The sequence below is a fragment of the Hypanus sabinus genome, chromosome 4 (genome assembly GCF_030144855.1).
Source record: "Hypanus sabinus isolate sHypSab1 chromosome 4, sHypSab1.hap1, whole genome shotgun sequence".
In the NCBI taxonomy this organism is placed as follows: Eukaryota; Metazoa; Chordata; class Chondrichthyes; order Myliobatiformes; family Dasyatidae; genus Hypanus; species Hypanus sabinus.
In genome coordinates, this window is record NC_082709.1 from 97,537,287 (window position 1) to 97,557,776 (window position 20,490).

At 38.2% G+C, this 20,490-nt stretch overlaps 2 protein-coding genes across 6 annotated transcripts in view; one reads left to right on the forward strand and one right to left on the reverse strand.

Annotated features, from left to right (window-relative positions):
* zrsr2 (zinc finger (CCCH type), RNA-binding motif and serine/arginine rich 2) overlaps positions 1 to 4,701 on the forward strand; it is a 66,924-nt gene extending 62,223 nt beyond the window's left edge. For both annotated transcript variants that reach the window (XM_059967700.1, XM_059967701.1), the window contains exons 11-12: positions 839 to 1,727; positions 2,063 to 4,701. In XM_059967700.1, the coding sequence (XP_059823683.1) occupies positions 839 to 1,727; positions 2,063 to 2,066 (893 nt within the window). In that variant the 3' untranslated portion in view covers positions 2,067 to 4,701. The remainder of the gene's footprint in view (positions 1 to 838; positions 1,728 to 2,062) is intronic.
* A 2,370-nt stretch (positions 4,702 to 7,071) lies between these two features.
* The window catches only part of LOC132393013 (AP-1 complex subunit sigma-2), a 75,066-nt gene continuing 61,647 nt past the window's right edge, over positions 7,072 to 20,490 (reverse strand). The window contains exons 5-6 of one of the 4 annotated variants that reach the window (XM_059967703.1): positions 15,979 to 16,077; positions 7,072 to 8,301 (exon numbers count right to left, since the gene is read on the reverse strand). In XM_059967703.1, the coding sequence (XP_059823686.1) occupies positions 16,030 to 16,077 (48 nt within the window). In that variant the 3' untranslated portion in view covers positions 7,072 to 8,301; positions 15,979 to 16,029. The other 3 variants (XM_059967704.1, XM_059967702.1, XM_059967705.1) reach the window with 3 other exon arrangements.

Consider the following 20,490-nt stretch of genomic DNA (forward strand, 5'->3'; position numbering starts at 1 on the left):
TTGAGAAAGCATTATAGATGTTGGGGTGTCTTGAGTTTAAGAGCCATAATGTAATATTGTAGATCTATATGACTCTGATTACATTACAGTACTGCATTCACTTCTGGTTGTCTCATGACTGCTGTGGAAGCATGAGAGAGGGTGCAGAGGAGATTTACCAGGATGCTGCCTGGATTAGAAAGTATGTCTAGAGATCTAGGGCTTTTCTCTTTGGAGTGGAGGATGAACTATGATTTGATAGTAAACAGCCAGTGCCTTTTTCCCAGGGCAACAATGGCTAAATACAATAGGGCATACTCGTAAGGTTCTTGGTGGGAAGTGGGTGGATGTCAGAGGTAGGTTTTGCAAAGTGGAAATACCGAACACACTGCTGAGGAGGGTGGTAGAATTAAATACATCAGGGGCATTTAAGAGAATCTTAGGTACATGATGTAAGGAAAATGGATGGCTAGATTGATCTTGGAGTATGTTAAAAGGATATTCAGGATCAAAGGACCTGTATACTGTTTTATGTTCTCTAAGTTGGGAAATGCTGACGGACCACTTGATACAGTTAATCATTTCTCCGCAGTATCATAATGAATGGCATTAAAAGCACGACAAATTTTTTAAATGGTTATTAAAAATGGAGAGTGCAAAAAACAATTCTGCCATTTGAAGGAACAAACAAGTTTGTACACACGACTTGCATTTCATATTATGGGAGCTCATTTGTCTGTATGTCTCTAAATTGGGTGTTTGTAACCTGAGGATGGACTGTATTTTGGTTAAACAATGGCATGCTATCAGGAACTGGCTGCATTTTTGTGACTGTTACTATTAATAATTCTCTCAACAGGACTTTACGAAAGGCGCAAGTGCCCTAGAGGCAAACACTGCAATTTCCTTCACGTGTTCAGGAATCCTAACAGTGAATTTTGGGAGGCTGATCGAGATCTTTGTATGTCACCGGATCGCAGGAAGTTCCATTCTAACAAGTATTCTGAGAGGCGAGAACGAATCAGCCATCGTTATGATAATCACAGTGGATCCAGGAGGAAGTATAGTTGTAGTCCAGACAAAAAGCAGAGGAGGTCTGGAGAGCCTGAAAGGAAAAGGAAGAGAAGTAGAAGCAGAGATAGGAGATGGTTGCAGAGGTCCAGGAGTAGGAGCCAGGACAGAAAACGGTCCCGAAGCAGAGAGAGGTATCGCAGAAGCTGGAGTAAAGAAGTTCGCAAATCACAGAGGTCCCGGAGCAGAAGTCAAGACCGAAGGAGGTCCAAAAGTAGAGAGAGGTGTCGGTATAGGTCAAGGAGCAGGAGCCTAGATCAGTCATTGAGCAGAAGTCGGTCTAGATCCAGGAGCAATAGTCAAGACCAGTCCAATATCAAGGACCCAGAGACAGAGAGATCACGGTCAAGAAGTCGAAGTCCTTATCATGGTTGGAACAAGAAAAGCAAGAGGGAATCAGAAAGCAAAGAGAAAAGAAGTAAAAAGAAAACAAAGAAAGGTAAAAAAAACAAGCATAAGTCTGAAACCAAATCAAAAGACTCCAAAACAAAAAGACTAGAATGTGATCACAGACACTTGCCAGCTAGTTCAATAGTAAAGGATACACAAGTCACTTCAGATCATCCTGATCTGAGAAGCTTCTCTACATCCCCTAGTGCAAAGAGCTCTGAAAGTGATACCACAACACCTGCCAAAGTGGATGAAACAATTGAAGCAGAAACAGTTGATGAACGAAGGTAATTTTCTTTTAAACATGGAGACTTATCCAAGGTTACAAAACCAGGACTACCAGACTGTTTTATGCAAAATCTTTCATTTTGCTTGTCTTGAATGGATGTAAGATGTCTGGATTCTACTCGTGAAAGTGGCAGGGAGGTGGACTGATCAGCTGATGTGTTTCTTGAGGCTGAAATGGGTGAGGTCCATTAGAGAAAATGGGTGGAAGGAGGGATTGAGCAGAGTGGGTACAGCAAAGATACAAGTGGAGATACAAGTGGGAATGGCATAGTTGCAGTATAGGTACTGATATAAAGTGTTTATTCAGTATTCCAATTCATTATCTTCCTTCCAGGTGAAGTGCTGCAAGATGCTTTGTCTTTGGCTCCCATAGAAACACTGCAAAGCCAAAGAGAAATTAAGGGACTGCTCTCCTGTTGTAGGATTGGAAAGACTGGTTGGAAATGCATGCTGTTCGCATTTGGGAGTATCCTGAAAGAATGCAGAATCCTTTGTATTTTGGGAGTTAAGATCAGTTTTGCACTAGTTTTGTTGCACATGTTGAGCAACTGTAATAGTGTGCTATCATTGCAATTTCAGAATGAGATGAAACTTCTGTACTGTACATGACACTGTACTTCTGTCACGTGCCAGATTTGCCTGCTTGAACCAGTACTGGGACCGTGGCTGATGGAATGTAAATTTAAATGCAGTTGTTAAATTATAAATGTTACATTTTAGTCAGTTTCTTGTATATATGGATTTGTAAAGGAAGCTTACTGTCTTGTTTATGAAGTTAGGACATGTGTAGCAACTGAAGCTGGCCTTTATTTCAATAGTAAATTATCAATGTGGATTACATAGCCAGCATACACTTCCCTATTTTTCTCATTCAATATCTGTTTTGCTTACAAATATCCCACAGCATGCTCAGTATTTTTTATTTGGAGGTAGTGTGTGGAAACAGGCCCTTCCAGCCCACTGAGCTATGCTGCCCATCAGCCCACAGCCTAATCACAGGGCAATTTATAATGGCTGACTAACCTAACCAGTCTTCCTTTGAACTGTGGGTGGAAACCTGTGCGCTTCATGTATGAGCTTTCTTGGAGGATGCTGGAACTGAACTCCGAACTTTAATACCCCAAACTGTGCTAACAGCTATAGAATTAACTTTTATGCCATTCTGTAAATTTTAAATCTAATACCAGAACTCAATAAAATTGAATTTACAAGATTTTATTTATCCCAGAGCAATTGTGACATGCAATATTGGGTAAAAACTGTAGTCTGAGAAAAGATGCAATTACAGAATATAAGCAAAGACAGCATAGGTTTTTGAAAAGAAAATCATGCTTAACAAATTCACTAGATTCTTTGGTGATGTTCAAGTAAGAAACAATGAAGTTAGAGTGGGCAAATATATGGTAAGTGGTTAACATGGAAGAATATGGGGTTATAAACCTTAGTTGTAAAATACAGAGAGTACCTGAGTGTTGGTGAAGAAGGAAGATCCAATGAGACCAGGGTGTCTTGTACACTAATCAATGAAAACAGATAGGACAGCCAATGCTCCATTGTCTTCTATCAAAAGACTAAGTTTAAAGCAAGATCTTGGTATGCCCAATCTTGAAAATGTATGCACAGTCTTGATCTTGTCATAAAGAGACACAAGACTAATACATAGCATGATGACATTAACCCAAAGGGAAACTGAACAGATAGTACAGTCGGCCCTCCTTATCCGTGGGGGATTGGTTCTGGGACCCCCCCACGGATACCAAAATTCACGGATGCTCAAGTCCCTTATTTAACATGTCTCCGTGCAGTGGACATTAGGACCAGGCGGCGCAGCTCTGAATCCGCCGTGTTTCTGTTCACAAAAATAATCACGATCGAAAATAAGGTGTTAGTAATAAAGCGATCGGAACAATTTTAATGGAGCATGTGAAAGGCCTTGCCCTGATAAAAGCTACAATTATTACTAAGCAACGCAGTGGTTAAATTATTGAAATACGTATGTTTCTTAAGTGTTTTATATGCATAGAAAGGTAAAATATGTACTATATACTAAGAAAAAACATTTGACTGTCACTAAATAATACCGGATGTACCTGTTCCGACCCCAAATCCGACTTGGACGGACTCAGGAACAGAACTCATTCATAACCCAGGGACCGCCTGTACTTTTAAGTCATTTCTAGATTACTTATAATACCTAATACAATGTAAATGCTATGTAAATATATGTTATAGGGAATAATGACAAGAAAAAAATAGTCTGTACATGCTCAAGCAACAAGTTCTGGAGAGAGAACTTCCAGGTTTTCCCAATCTGTGGTTTGTTGAATCCCAATTGTATTCCCAATGCAAACAAAATGGATACCAAGATAATCTTTAACTCTAAATGTATTTAATGATATTCTAGTGTGTGCAGCAGAATGGAAGAGTTAAAAGTATTGGACTCACAAAGGTGGACAAAGGGGCAGTAGGAAAACCCTAGAAACAACAGGTCAGTGTTGGGGAACTGGTAAAAGATTGAGGGACAGGCAAACAGTTAATGATGTGGAATGATCTATGCTGTATGTTTGATTCCATAATTATTAATTCTTTTTGCATATGGAATTACCAATACTCATCAACCCAATTCAGTTCTACCTATGGTGCTGTGTGGAGTTTGCATGTTCGCCTTAATGTTAGCTTGGGTTTCTTCCAGGCACACTGGTGTTGCCTCAGGCCAAAGATGTGCATGTTGCAAAGTTAGTTGGGTTCTAGAAATTGCCCCTAGTGTGCATTTACTTTTTTGGGGTGGGGAGAAGATATTGGTAAAGTGTTAAAAGCAATATAGAGAGAATAAATAAATGCATTATAGAATTGGTGAAAAAGGTAATACAGTGCATCTGTAGTATTTCAATAACCCTTATAAGCAATTTTTCATTCCAGGCTGTTGATGAACATTTGCTGAAAAATAAAGAAAATGCTGATAATAGACCTGTACTACTTCTAGTCTGGTGTACTAGAGTTTGTGTCCATGACCTGGTTTTGTAAATACTGGGGGAAACCAGGCTGATTCCTTTCCCATTGTCTACCACTTTAGTTACACACTGCACTCCCATGATGCATTGGTCTGTTATAATGAAGCTTAACACAAGCTGAGGAAGAGCATGCAAGGAAGGTCTGATAGTCTAAACTGTATTTATTTTAATACAAGAAGCCTGACCAGTAATGATGGATTGAGTATAAAAGACTGAGCTACTATTGCTATAATGGAAAGATAGTTGAGACAGGAGTAGGACTGGTTAGATCTGAAGCACTACAGCATTTTTGATCACAGAGAACATCACAGAAGCACTTAAAACATTTTGGGGAAATATTTTGAAGCTATATTGGTGGGACCTAGAAATAAGAGTGGGATGAGCAATATGATTATACTATAGGCTCTCCCATTGTCCATCAGAACTACAGGGACAATTGTGTTTGTAAATAGCTGCAAGAATAGTTTAGTAGGTGATTTTGATTTGCCACATATTGGTCAGGACTGCCAGAGTGTAAAGTGCTTGAGTAGGGCAGAATGTTAAGTGTCCATGAAAGTTTTCTCAAAATATGTGGACAACTCTACCAGAGAAAGAGCAGCACTAGACTTTCTATTGGGAAATGAGGCAGGGCAAATGGCTGTCAATGGGCAATCTCTTTGGGATCAGTGACCACAATTCTATTAGTTTTAGTTATGGAAAGCAAAACTGGTCTGTAAGAGAAACTTCTGAATTGGGGTAAAGCAAATTTTGATGTAATGTAGGAAACTGAGGGTGACCTCATAGAGGTAGATAAAATAAAAAGTTACAGAAAAGTAAATACTCACAGTTTAAACTGCTTGTAGATCAGTTTAAAATTGAGGGCATAGATTTACAGTGAAACAGAAAACTTAAAACTGTCTCAAAGGGCAACATTTTCCATACATGGTTGTGGTAATGAACAAACTGCTAAGGAAGATGTAAGGGCACGTATAATTACAATGTTTAAAAGAGCCATGGATAGAAAAGACCTAGAGGTGTACATGGGCCAAAAGGCCTATTTCCATGCCGGATAGCTCTGACCATTTTTCTTCGTGTTCTCTACTTCCACTCCCTCACTGACCCAATAACTATTTTCACATCTCATTGTTATATCCTATTTTCCTCCCTGCAATTTAAGATCCTTTGTCTTCCCAGCCTTGATGAAGGGTCTTCAACCTGAATTGTTCACTGTTTTTAACCTGCTGTCCATGGTCATCATTACTCATTGTCCCTTTTGACAAACTATAGAATCTTTACACCATTACCAATGGGATACGTAATTTTTTTGGTTAGAGAGATTATACATCAATTACAATAACTAAAGCAGAGATACATTCTTATAAGTGTCCATTAACTTACCAGAGTGAATGAACTGGCAAACCACCTACAATTAGAGTTCAAATCAAGGGGTCTATATAGAAGCACTCCTTTGTTTTAATCATAAATCTGTGCTACTGGTAAGCAGTCTTTGTCTTACACTGGTTTATCACAAATGTTCTTTAAAAAATTACATACTATTATAATAATGAAAATAATGATGCAGATTAAAAAAGAGCAGCATTGGGAGAATACCTGAATTGACTGTTGAACAACAATAACCAACAGCAGGCTTTCAGTCTCTACCCATAATGTCATGTTTTGATTAAAAGATAACAGTACACTATTTGTATTTTACTTTTTTAGGTCTTGGGTAAGGTATAAACACAATCAGCTTTGTAGACATTCTGGTGCTGATTTTCATCAGCGGCAATGAGTTTTTCTGCCGCTTTGGGATCAGCAGATGTTCATCTTGGAAATATTTTAAATACTTAAATTTAATGCTGTGCCTTTTCTTAAAATACTGCAACCAGCCTGCTGGTTCACCATTACGTTCAATTTTTAATTTGGCACGATAGATTTTTGATTGTTTCACGATCAACGTACTGTTCATGTGATGCTGCCGAATCCACTCTTTCAGTACATGGTTCAGATCTTCATTTTAGACAGTGTTATATATTATTCATTAACCTGTTCATTACATACATGAAGTCACTTCTCAGAACTGAGTGGTGGATAGAGACCTGTACATCATTGGGAAACTTCCCAGCGCCTTCTGGAATTTTCCATCTGTGACATTATGTCAGCACTCAAAGATTTTGGGGGTACTCGATCTGAACCACAGGAGGCCTTTGTTCCTGAACTTGGTGGTGTGGGATCCATCACTACCTTACAACCATTATTCTCCTGAACTAGCATAGATAACTTCAGTCACCACTACTCCTAGCTGATTCTACCATCTACATAATCACTTTAAAGGACTCTTTACAACTCATGGTCTCAATATTATTTTTATTTGTAGTTTGTCTTTTGCACATTGGTGCTTGTCAGTCTTTGTATATTTTTGGTATAAATATGATAGAATTTTGTGAAAATTCTATCATATTTCTTTCCTGTAAATGCCTGCAAGAAAATGAATCTGAAGGTAGTATATGACAATATGCACTTACATGATAAATTTACTTCAAACTGAAAATAACATTTAAGCAACTGCAAACAAACCAAGTTGATCAACCTTTTTAAACTTGAGGAACAAGATTTTTTGCAAATGAATACACATTGTTGGAGTAAACCACAGTAATACCAAGATATTTTATAGATATATGTAAATGTCTAGGTGAAATAATTACAGGATATTTGGTGAACACTTGGAATGGTAATACTACACTGATGAGATCCAAACAGTGGTCACTAAATGAAGCCTCTGCAATTATATCTGATGTGGGGCAGTGATGCCAGGTAGTAAACCAGCAGTTATTCCACATCATTGAAAACTGGCTTTTAGTTTTACATGATTACAGCATATTGCAGAATTAAATCCCTTTCACATCCCTTGTATTGCATCATGATCACAGTAATCCTTAAAAAGGCAATGATTTTCCAATACTCAAGTTCTAGATTAAAAGTTCAAACAAAATTTAAGTACACGACTGTATAACTACGCCAATCTAAAAACAGATTGTGTTTTCAAAACTCAATAGCTGTTGACACTAGCTACATTGACATAGTAGCGACAGACAAATGTGCTTTATGTACAAAATCCTGACAATTAACCATACCTTAAGAGATTTTGCACTTTAGCATAGAACAAAATGTTCACTTACATCAAAAGTGAGATAAAATTACCCAATTTCTCAAGCTGGCAAATGGTGCACAATGGAGAAATGCCAGCTCAATACTGACTTCTCTCATATACGTTGCAATTGGTCATACTTACAATTATTCTGTATTCATTGCATTTTTGGGAAAAAGTTATTGACAACCCAATTTAAACCAAGTCTCTATTTGACTCATTTTGACTTCAGTTTTCCCTTTGTTTCAAGCATAATTAATAAATGACATCTTCAACTAAACAAAAATCCAAAAGGGCAGCATTGTACAATGTTAGCCAAACATCAACAATCAAAGCAGTGAAATCTAATTTTGAATATTTGGGACATCATTCATTTTAACTGAAGACTTATGTCAGTCCAATTTCTTCAAGTACGCTACGAGGAGTCTCAGCTTCCTGTGGAGGCAAAATTAAACACTTTGGTAATCAAAACTAAATAAAAAGAATTAGCACAGCAGTCTTCAAAAGGTAAAAGATAAAAATGGCCAAATACAAGAGCAAGACATTAGTAAAGGATTTGTGGAAGTCGTGTTTCCAGCTGCAAAAATGTGCCCATCTTCAATTTAATGGATACCCTCTCCCATTTAATACAATGCAGCACCAACTCCTGATGAATGCTAGGAAGTTTCTTTTCCATAGGAGGTATAAAACTTAAGTGTGTTGCTATTTCCTATTAGTTTCTTTCAAGCCAGCCATAATCTGAAATCTGAATATAATGAAGCTACAGGTGGGCCAGTGCATTTTAATTGCATTGCTGTAAGATAGATGTGACAAAATAACAAAAGTCTGCAAACACAGCAACATTTTAGAGTTATTCAGAAGGGGCAAGGTGCCATTTTGTTTTTAAAACACAATAGATAGTTACAACTTACTTTGACAACTTAAATAGGGTGTGGCAAAAGAGAATTGTACGCTGCAGATGGATGGAAAGCATTGTTACCAATTATCTAATTAGCACCTCAGCAGTTAAATTCATCACAGTTTGAAGTGGAAAAGATGTAGTGGAGAGAGCATAATTTCTAATTTTTGGGCGTCAATATCTCTAAGGACCTAACTTGGATGCAACATTTCTATAGGGGCAAAGTCAGCCAAGGTAGTTCTGAAGAATAGTTTGGTAGCAACAATCACTGTATGAATATGAATCTAAAACGTTCCTGTATGGTGCGTGCCCAATTTTTCCCTGTGACACAGACAGATCACGAACATGGGAATTCCAAGACAAAATTAGAAGATGGGAATGCAGGAGCTGCAAATGAAATCTGGAGGGCTGACAGGTTAAGGTACATCCACAGCAAAGCATTCTTCTAAATGTCCAGTCAAAGTTACCAAAATGTTTAAGACCTAAACAAACCCACAACATTGGGTATAAACTTCATTAAGAATTCATACCAAATTGAAATTGAACCAGTTAGTTTAACAGCAGAAGAAATTAAAGATCATATAGAGAACGATTCATTAATGAATCAGTCTTAACAGCTTTGCTATTGTGAGCCTTTCACCAAATAATCCTGATGTGCAAGTCCAGTTAATATTCCTATTTAACCCAAGGCAATCTAAAGATTGAAATTCTCTTGTTCAGTTCATCATGAAAATATACTCCAGGCCAAATTTCCAATTTTATATACTAGAATGTGTAATATGATTACATTAAATTATAATCCAATTGTTAGAACTGTGAAAGAATGTACATCCAGCTGCAAAAAGTAAAGCAAATGCTAAGTGGAACACAACTCTTTTGGTAAACAAACATTGTTTAAAAAAATTAAGTCTGGTATCCAGTCAAAATTGAAACTGAAGTTTATGGGAGGAAAATAATCAGCTTAAAATCAGAAAAACAACCCTATCTTGGTACTCCTGGCCAATCTCGAATTGGCAAAAATACAGAAACAGACCTAATGGTGACTCATTGAATTTGGCCGTTGTTCAATCACCAACTTTCAAGTTAATTGTTTTATCATAATCTTCTTGCTATTTTACTATCAAAGCAAAAGCAGAATACCTTAAGTATACATCAACCATCAGAAGTTTGAGGAGTTAGGAAATATAGCCACAGGAAACAGCCTTGATGCATGCAGCACTGTTTTATTTATAACATGCCAGAAACATGCACTTTCGAAGCAAGCAATTTTACATTACAAATAAAATCACAATTTCAGTCCGCTTAATGCATAGCAACAAAAGCCAACATACCAGTTAGTGTAAACTGTGTATTAAACTATTGAATTTTGACAACAGAAGTATTGTCATCTTTTTAATCAGACTGTGCCTAAAGGACTTGCTCCCAATCACAATACAAATAATTATACTACAACTAAATATATTTGTTTCTGAAGCACAAATTACAAACATAGGAATAATCAATATGTTTCTAAACAGCAGACTAAGGAAGTCTACAGAAAGTTAAATGATGCTCAGCAAACACTTAATTCATATTTAAACAGCCAGTTACTATTGAAGTGCCATGATTTAGTGTTCATTTGATTAGTTGAGGGTTTCATGTTGATATGTAGTCTGTAAATTTATAGAAATATTTCATCCACTAAATCTCTTAAATGATGAAAATGAGCTAAATGTGGCACACTCATGGGAGCAGATTACAGTAAAATATGCATGAGGTTTTCACTTTCATGGGTTACCTGTTGACACTTGTCTGAATGACAGCCTGAAAAAGGAAAGCATGTCTGGTTGGATTTCCTAAAGGGCAGCAGTTGTTAGATCAAATTGAAAAGGCAGCAATTTCTCTTGAACTGGCTTTAGATTTAACTTGGCAAACTCTATCCACAATTTCTAGGGCTGGGAGGCAATTTCAAACAAATAAATGTACATTACACATTCCAAAATAATGGGACCAAGTTTATATCACTACTTAAAAGCTGTCAAAATGAGAACATCTAGATACACCAAGCACCAAAAATGTTAGTTAAGAAAACTACATGATCCAAGATATATACAGTAGGCCAGGATGATTCCTGCCAATTGGATACTGTGTTCCTTATTTAGAAAATTAGAAGTTAATACTTTTGGTCAGGGCAGGTTCAAATTAATGCTCCCTTGCACAGGAGGAAGCAGGAAGGAAAATGGACATCTCCTGTCACACTACTTCAAATGGAACGTTTTAGAAACTTGTTTAATGTGTAGAATTGCTCAAATAGTATGTTTATTCTGAAAGACTACGTATGAAATACAGCCAAAGTTGAGCAATTCTTGACAACTAACCTTACTACTGCAGCTGATCATTCTCTCCACTTTTTACTCAGCTCATCGCCCTTCAACTTTCTATTCCTGATACTATTCCTGATACTTTAATCACACCATCTTGTGAACTCCTGTGCAACTCACTGATTGCATTAGTTTCCATTGTCCATCCATGAAAGAATATTTATTTCCTCTGTCAATAAAACATAGAAGCTAAAGGAGAGGAAAAATCGTAAAGCACAGGAACGACATATGAATAATACTGCAAAATTATACAAATAAATTGGCTGGCAGCCTAAATTATGAACCTCCATTAAAACAAAATATTTTGCCCAGCTTCATATTTAACCTAATAAATATGAAATTGCTTTAGGATTAGCAAGACCAGAGCAAAGTTAATTTATTAAAATTTAAACTGCATGCAAGTCTATTTGAGTAACATGGCTCTCAAAAATCAAACCCCAAAATAGAATGGTGGCAAATTCTCCAATTGTTGTTAAGCAGCTTTATTCATGTTCTCTCATTCTCAACATACCACAAGCACCCATACATGATGATAGCCATGAGGGCATCAGAACATTGCTAACTGCCAAGCTTTGGACAATCAATTTATCAAAAAAATGTTCTCCTACAACAGAAGTAATTTATACTGCAATGATAATCAGAAAAAAGTAGAAACACTTTACACTGGGACTGAGGGTATGAGAAGGCTCTTTTTAAAAAAAATGGCACTGGGAAATATTCCAGAGTTGTGACAAATAGAGAAAAAGAGTCATTCATCTCTAATCTGATATTCCATCACCAAAGAGTAAAAAGAATGGCCTTATTTTCCCCCGAAAGAAAAGCATGTGTAAACAAAAACTGTTGTAAGCTTCATCTTTCTGTCTCTTGGCCTACCTGAACCTACCCGTAAGTATGCATGGACCTCAAATCAGCAATCTTCTCATTTGCTGTCCAGATGAGCAAGGAGTAGGTCACAATACAGACACAATAAAGCATCCATTGCAAAATATATACTGATTTATGCAATCAACAGGTGTGGAACTGTGTTTCAACATTAACCTTAAATGTAGCCTGGTCAGCTGGATACACATGAAAAATGATTAGTTTATGATAACTAAGTCACCTTATATTACAGGAGTGAAATGGATTTAAACATCCCAAGGTTTGACTAACTTTTCTTCACCCCACTGGTGTAATCCTAGCAAATAATATATGGGTGCAGTTGATTGAAGCAGGTTACATAATTAACAAATCCGTAACTAGTTATTTTTGTGGTCTGGGACTTCTAGTTCTTACTTCAGCTACAACTGAGACCATTTCCAGGCACCATTTTCTATATTCTGCATGCTACAATTGTTAATTACACATGAGTCAGTTTCCTTCAATGACATTGGTATTAAATTTAGTTTGAGGTTTTCATATCAGAGCTGCTTAATGCACAATAAAACAAACGTTAAACCCAAAAGGTACAGACTCAAATTTTATAGTGTACAATTGGAACTAGGATAGCAGTGAACAAGGTTAAAATGAACTGAACACAAAAATGAGTACAACACCAGGCAGCTAGATGACAAAGTGCTGATGTTTCTGTCACATTTCATTTGTACAACATTGATGTGAACTTCAGAGCCCAGGAAGCCCAGGAAAGCATTCCAACAGCAAGCAGACATGGTCACCTCCTCTGATTCACCACGCAAGATGAGCCAAGATATTAATATACAGGAACATTAAAATATTCATGGCGTGGCTACAGGGGGCAGGGGGAGAAAACAAAATGCCAACATCTTCTAGCATGCAGACTTTATTAAAAAAACATTTAATAACTGTAGAATGAAATTCAGTGTCAGTATAGAAACAAGTGGATGTTAAGTCCAAATCCATACATAGAAAGCTGAAGGTTATTACTATGGGGTTTCAAATTGGAATGCAAAATGAGAGTATTAACTGACATCCAACCAACAAACATGCTGGGACAAGGGTGTTCTTAATTACAAAATATTTTGTAAATATTCTACAAAAACAGCTTATATTAGTTAACAGAAAGCAAATCACCAACAGAAAGAATGCTCAAGCAGTTATTTGCCACTTTCACACTTAAAAGACAACAGCAAGAAGGTACAATGCAGATTGAATGGCAAAAAGGCTGGGGAATAGTAAATATCTCATTTTTTTTCCCACCATCACAACTTCATACCAATTTCAAATAGTCTCTTCTTAGGAGACATGTCTACAAATACAATTTGTCAATAAGGTACTGGAGAAGGTACAGGGAAGATTTGTATTGGGTCATAAAAATGCAGAAAGTCAAGCCACTGTGGGAAAGCTATATATTTACAAGAGAGAAAAGAATAAATGATTTTGCTGAGAACATGAGACATCCGGTGTTTAAAAGTGCTTGTGAAGCATAACCACTGGCATGGACTTGTGATGCAATAAACAGCTTCCTTTTGCTCTGTCAATTCTTGAAAAATACATTCAAGCAATCCTAGATAGTTACAGAGTTTAGGGCTTCAAGTGGAGACAAGAGACTGTAGATGCTGAAATATGGAATAACAGTCTGCTGGAGGAACTCAGAAGATCAGGCAGCATCTGTTGGTTGAGGGGCGGGGGGGGAGGGGGGAGAAAGAGGACTGATGCAAGGTTTGAACTCAAAACTATTCCTTTCCTCCCCACAGATACTGTTCGACCTGACCTACTGAGTTCCTTCAGCTGACCGCTGTTTAGGGTTCTCCGCCGTGTGGACTCATTCATCTTAGCCCAGCTCCACTGAAGGAAAGAGGAACAGGCTACAAGCATTCAGATGCAGAAGCAGAGGCACAAAGTAAAACCCAAAGTAATAGTCAAAGCTCAAGCAGCTGTTTACCCACACCACCAGTGTCCTTAAAATAATTAAATAATAGTGCCTTTGCTCTTAAAACTCAAAGTAAAACTGTATCTCACAAGTAAAAGATTCAGAATACCATGCAATAAAAACAATTTGTCCCGTTAGCATAACTATGGTCCTAGTTTTGGAGATAAATATACAATGTAGCATGCTGCTGTTGGGGCTAAACCCAAATTTGATGTTGATTAGCTTTGCCTTGTCTGGAACTTGCTTCTTGAAAAACAAAACTCCTTTAGTGACTATGTAAAATCCAAGACCAGCTAGACTGACTCTCAGAATACCCAAACTTTGGCAATGAGAATTTCAAATGTGCCTTGTGATTTTTATTCCATACATCACAGTAATTACATCACAGTGTAATCAATGGGATTACACTGATGAGTTCCATACCACTTGATTTAGCCAAGCTTATGCCCATCACAATTGAACTTGAACTTCTTATTCAAGTTCAAAGGATATTGCACTTTGTAAGGACAAACCAAGGTAGAACATACAAGGTAAATGGTAGGGCACTGAGGAGTGCAGTAAAACAGAGGAATCTGGGACTACAGACACAAAATTCCCTAAAAGTGGCATCACCGGTAGATAGGGTCGTAAAGAGAGCTTCTGGTACATTGGCCTTTATAAATCAAACTATTGAGTATAAGACTTGGAATGTTATGGTGAGGTTGTATAAGGCATTGGTGACGCCGAATTTGGAGTATTGTGTGCAGTTTTGGTCACCGAATTACAGGAAGGATATTAATAAGGTTGAAAGAGAGCAGAGAAGGTTTACAAGGATGTTGCCGGGACTTGAGAAACTGAGTTACAGAGAAAGGTTGAATAGGTTAGGACTTTATTCCCTGAAGCGTAGAAGAATGAGGGGAGACTTGATAGTGGTATATAAAATTATGACGGGTATAGATAGAGTGAATGCAAGCAGGCTTTTTTCCACTGAGGCTAGGAGAGAAAAAAAACCAGAGGACATGGGTTAAGGGTGAAGGGGGAAAAGTTTAAAGGGAACATTGTGGGGGGGCTTCTTCACACAGACAGCTGTGGGAGTGTGGAATGAGCTGCCAGATGAAGTAGTAAATGCGGGCTCACTTTTAACATTTAAGAAAAACTTGGACAGGTACATGGATGAGAGGTGTATGGAGGGATAAGGGCCAGGTGCAGGTCAGTGGGACTGGGCAGAAAAATGGTTCGGCACAGCCAAGGGCCAAAAGGCCTGTTTCTGTGCTGCAATGTTCTATGGTTCTAAATATGGACAGGCTGATTAACAAAACTTACATTTTTAGACTCTCGAAGCAACAAGACATCTCACACACAAGCCAACTCTGAATTACATTGTAGCAGGAAGCAACTTCAAATTATTTTCTCTACCTGACATCCAAGTACACACTGACAAAAAAAAATACAGTCACTCAGGAGATACTCCTTTTAAATTAAGGAAACAAGAAATCAGCAATACTGATTCACATCTTCTGCAATCACAATATTTCAAAGACAAGTTTAAGATTATCCTCCCTAAATCTCCACCTCAATGAGGTGTTTCATGGTCAATCAAAACGGCAAAATAATTCAAAAACTATATTTTACACACGACCCCACCTTTCCTTTTTGCATCAAAGAACAAGATTTCTGTAACTTGTGCAGAACTATGTGCAGCTATTTCAGATACTTGATTTCAATGCACTGTTACTTCACGATAATGTTAAACAGCTAAGAGCACTTTTCTTTGAAATGAAAGCCTGCAAGTTAAGCACTGCCTTTTAACAATGTTAGCTTCAAAAAAAAACAGAAGCAGCACCAAGGCATGACATCATTGCAATCATGCAAATTTCATTTAGGATCAACCCCATCACCATCTACTTTGGTTTAGAGTATTTTATTTTCAGCTTTTTCCCTATATCAGGCAATTTAGCAATTAATGCCATGGCAATTTTGCAAACGTGCATCATTCATTATACTTCCAAATTATACCCATGCCACTCAAATGGGAAAATAGTTACCAAAGGTCTGGATGGGGAGTCATATGGCCAATAGCCTAAGATTTCTTTCAATCATAAGATATCGTCAGCTGACAAACTTCCCCAGTCTTCATTTTGGTTCTAAAACACAAAATTAAGCAGCATGTGAGAATTAACAAATTCTTCCAATACATCCCTGGAATAGGAGTACCATTATCAACACAAAAGTAAAACAAATCTCATACAGTTGTAGATCATGCAACACTCTTATAACATTGCTGAAACTGAACTAGTCTTCAAGATAAATCAGAAGCTGTATTTCACATTAGTGCTGGAATGAGAGTCATCCTATACATTTTATTTCATTGCACACATGTTGCAGTAATATCAGTTAAAGTCAGAACATGAAAAATGGATTGGCATTCTCTGAAAAATTAATCCATCAATAATTATTTTTGAACATTCTAGAGTCTGCACATTGATGCATAACTGGGGTATAACCACAACTTTATGCAAACACTTGGCTATCTAGAAAATAAAAGGCAAGAGTATTAAAAGGATGAAAACAATGGAACACTGGGTCAGAATCACTACACAACAAACCCAAGGAATGCATTCCATGCAAACCATCTGACATCAATTTTGCACGTTTCAACACAGAAAATTATGGCAAAAAAAATCACAAGACACATCTCAGATTGGATTCACTCAGTTCACAAAGGTTGGTCAACAATAATTACACCGCAAATTTTAAGCCGAAGAAAAAAATAATTCCATATCCTAAGAAAGATGCAACCCATACATTTTCTAGAAAAAAGCTGCCAAGCTCCGAGTAGAAGGTAGAACCACCTGCCACTGCTGTGGCAACGAAACTTGTGCAGAAGTTTACTCCGCCGTTGTAAACCATACAGTGTCAATTCACACTGCATTAAAGTCCAGGTTGAACCCCACACCAACCACATTATGGTATCTTTATGTGTCCCCCAGTGTTCCAGGATTGAACTTCTGCATTTTTTAAAAATCTTTCCTCTCGTTATCATTTGCTTTCTTGTTTATCTGGCCTGAACCCATTTTCCAATGGTCATACATGTTCCCTTCTTATGTCCTTGTTACCAGACTATTATTCAATTGAAAATCTCTCCTACTTGTGGACATTTTACAGTTTTTGCTCTAATGGATTTAAACCCATTTTCATTGTTCTTATGAATAACTTCAAAACATTGCAAACTAACAGGATCTTGTTTCCTTCCTATAGATGTGAGGTTAAGAGTATATTGACTGGTTGCATCACAGCCTGGTATGGAATCACCAATGCCCTTGAATGGAAAATCCTATCCCTCAAACATCAGGCTCTTGAATCAGTGGAAATAACTGCACTCAACTTCAGTTGTCTCATCACTGAACTTCCCACAACCTATGGACTCGCCTTCAAGGACCCCTCTCATGTTCTCGCTATTTATCGCTTATTTATGATTATTTCTTTTTCCTTTTACGGAGAACAAAGAACAATACAGCACAGTCCATTCGGCCCACAATGTTGTGCCAACCCTTAAACCCTGCCTCCCATATAACCCTCCACCTTAAATTCCTCCATATACCTGTCTAATAGTCTCTTAAATTTCACTAGTGTATCTGCCTCCACCACTGACTCAGGCAGTGCATTCCACGCACCAACCACTCTCTGAGTAAAAAACCTTCCTCTAATATCCCTCTTGAACTTTCCTCCCCTCATCTTAAAGCCATGTCCTCTGGAATTAAGCAGTGGTGCCCTGGGGAAGAGGCACTGGCTGTCCAGTCTATCTATTCCTCTTAATACCTTGTACAACTCTATCATGTTTCCTCTCATCCTCCTCTCCACAGAGTAAAGCCCTGGCTCCCTTAATCTCTGATCATAATCCATACTCTCTAAACCAGGCAGCATCCTGGTAAATCTCCTCTGTACCCTTTCCAATGCTTCCACACCCTTTCTGTAGTGAGGCGACCAGAACTGGACACAGTACTTCAAGTGTGGCCTAACCAGAGTATTATAGAGCTGCATCATTACCCCGCGACTCTTAAACTCTATCCCTTCACTTATGAAAGCTAACACTCCATAAGCTTTCTTAACTACCCTATCTACCTGTGAGGCAACTTTCAGGGATCTGTGGACATGTACCTCCAAATCCCTCTGCTCCTCCACATTCCTAAGTATCCTGCCATTTACTTTGCACTCTGCCTTGGAGTTTGTACTTTCCAAAGTGTATCACCTCAAACTTCTCTGGGTTGAAGTCCATCTGCCACTTCTGCATTCTATCAATGTCTCTCTGCAATCTTCGACAATTCTCAACACTATCCACAGCACCACTAACCTTTTAGAGAATTCTACCCCCACATCTACGTTGTTAATAAAAATCACGAAAAGTAGAGGTCCCAGAACCAATTCTTGTAGCACACCACTAGTCACAACCCTCCAATCTGAAGGTACTCCTTCTACTACGACCCTCTGCTTTCTGCAGGAAAGCCAATTTTGAATCCACTTGGCCAAACTTCCTTGGATCCCATACCTTCTGACTTTCTGAATAAGTCTACCATGTGGAACCTTGTCAAATGCCTTACTAAAATCAATGTAGATCACATCCACTGCACTACCCTCATCTACATGCCTAGTCACCTCATCAAAGAACTCTATCAGGCTCGTTAGATACGATCTGCCCTTCACAAAGCCATGCTGACTGTCCCTGATCAGACCACGATTCTCTAAATGCCCACAGATTCAATCTCTAAGAATCTTTCCAACAGCTTTCCCACCACAGACGCAAGGCCCACTGGTCTATAATTACCCGGACTATCCCTACCACCTTTTTTGAACAAGGGGACAACATTCGCCTCCCTCCAATTCTCTGGTACCATTCCCGTGGACAACGAGGACACAAAGATCCTAGCCAGAGGCTCATCAATCTCTTCCCTCGCCTCGTGGAGCAGTCTGGGGAATATTCCATCAGGCCCCGGGGACTTATCCATCCTAATGTATTTTAACAACTCCAACACCTATTCTCCCTTAATATCAACATGCTCCAGAACATCAACCTTATTCATATTGTCCTCACCATGGACAACCGCACATTGGTTGTTTGTCTGCTCTGTCGGGTATTGGCTTTCATTGATTCTATTATGTTTCTTGAACCTACTGAGCATGCCTGCAAGAAAATTAATCTTAGGGTTGTACAGTAAATGGTGGCATATTTGTAATTTGATAATACAATTTACTTTGAACTTTAAGCTTAATGGGTAAACACCATCACTCACTCAGCCTATGAGCGAGGCAGCATTTTTTATGATAAACAGAGAGAACAAATACAACTCAAGAAAGGGGTTGCTAACCTGGGATCGATGGATAGATTCCAGGGGGTATGTGAACTTGGATGGGGGAAAAAATTACTTCTTTCACTAACCTTTAGATTTACCATCTCCTTCAACTGTTTTTTTTAAATATTTTGATAACTATATTTCAATATAATTAGTTTATTTTGTAGTCTTCTGCATTTTATTTTACATATTTAAATACATTAGACAAATCCACCATCTCTTGGATTGAGAGTGTGCTGACCTTTTGCATCACAACCTGGTTAAGGGAGCAGAGAAGGTTACTGGGGTCTCCCTACCTTCTGTCCAGGACCTCTTTCAAAGTCAATGCCTCCAGAAGACATGGTACATCATTAAAGACCCCTCACACCCTCTCCATAAACTGTTTGTTCTTCTGCCATCAGGCAAATGTTATAGGAGCATCAAAACAAAAACCACAAGGCTACTAAACAGCTTCCTCCCACAGGCAGTCAAGACTGCTAAAGAGCTGCTCTACCTGACTCTGATTTGGAAACTTAACTTGCACTGGACACTTATAACTTGATTTTAACCGACATGTGGCTGTTGTGTTTACTATTTGTTGCGTTTGTTATGTTATGATTGCACTTGCCCCTGGGAAACGCTGTCTCATTCTGCCCTGCAGAGCTGATATATGGTTAGAATGACAATAAGTTTTTGAATCTTGAATCTTGAGATAGAACCAGTTTGTACATCTGGTAAGTTCTATGTCTGAGATGGTAGCGAGTGGCACTGGAACATCACAAGGGATTGTCCTGTCTCCATTTCTGTTCACATGGTACAACTTAGACTTTCAGTACAAATGTAGTCTTGTCACTTGCAGAAGTTGTCTGATGACTCTGCAGAAGTTGGGTGCTTCAGAGACGGACAGGATTTGGAGTACAGAGAAGTGGTAGACAAGTATGTGCAGGGGGAAATTACCTACTCCTGAATATGGCCAAAACTAGGGAGATGGTGATCGATCTATCTATCTATTTATTTATTTCTAAGGAGGAAGAGGACTGTGACAATTCCTGTGTACATTTTGGGAGAAGACGTTGCAGTGGTGGAGGAGTACAAATACTTGGGTGTTCACCTCAACAGGCTTTTGACTGGAAAACCAACACCAAGGCTGTTTACAAGATGGGGATCAGCAGAGTATTTTCTAAGGAAGCTGAGATCCTTCAATGAGTGCAGCAGGATGTTAGAGATCTT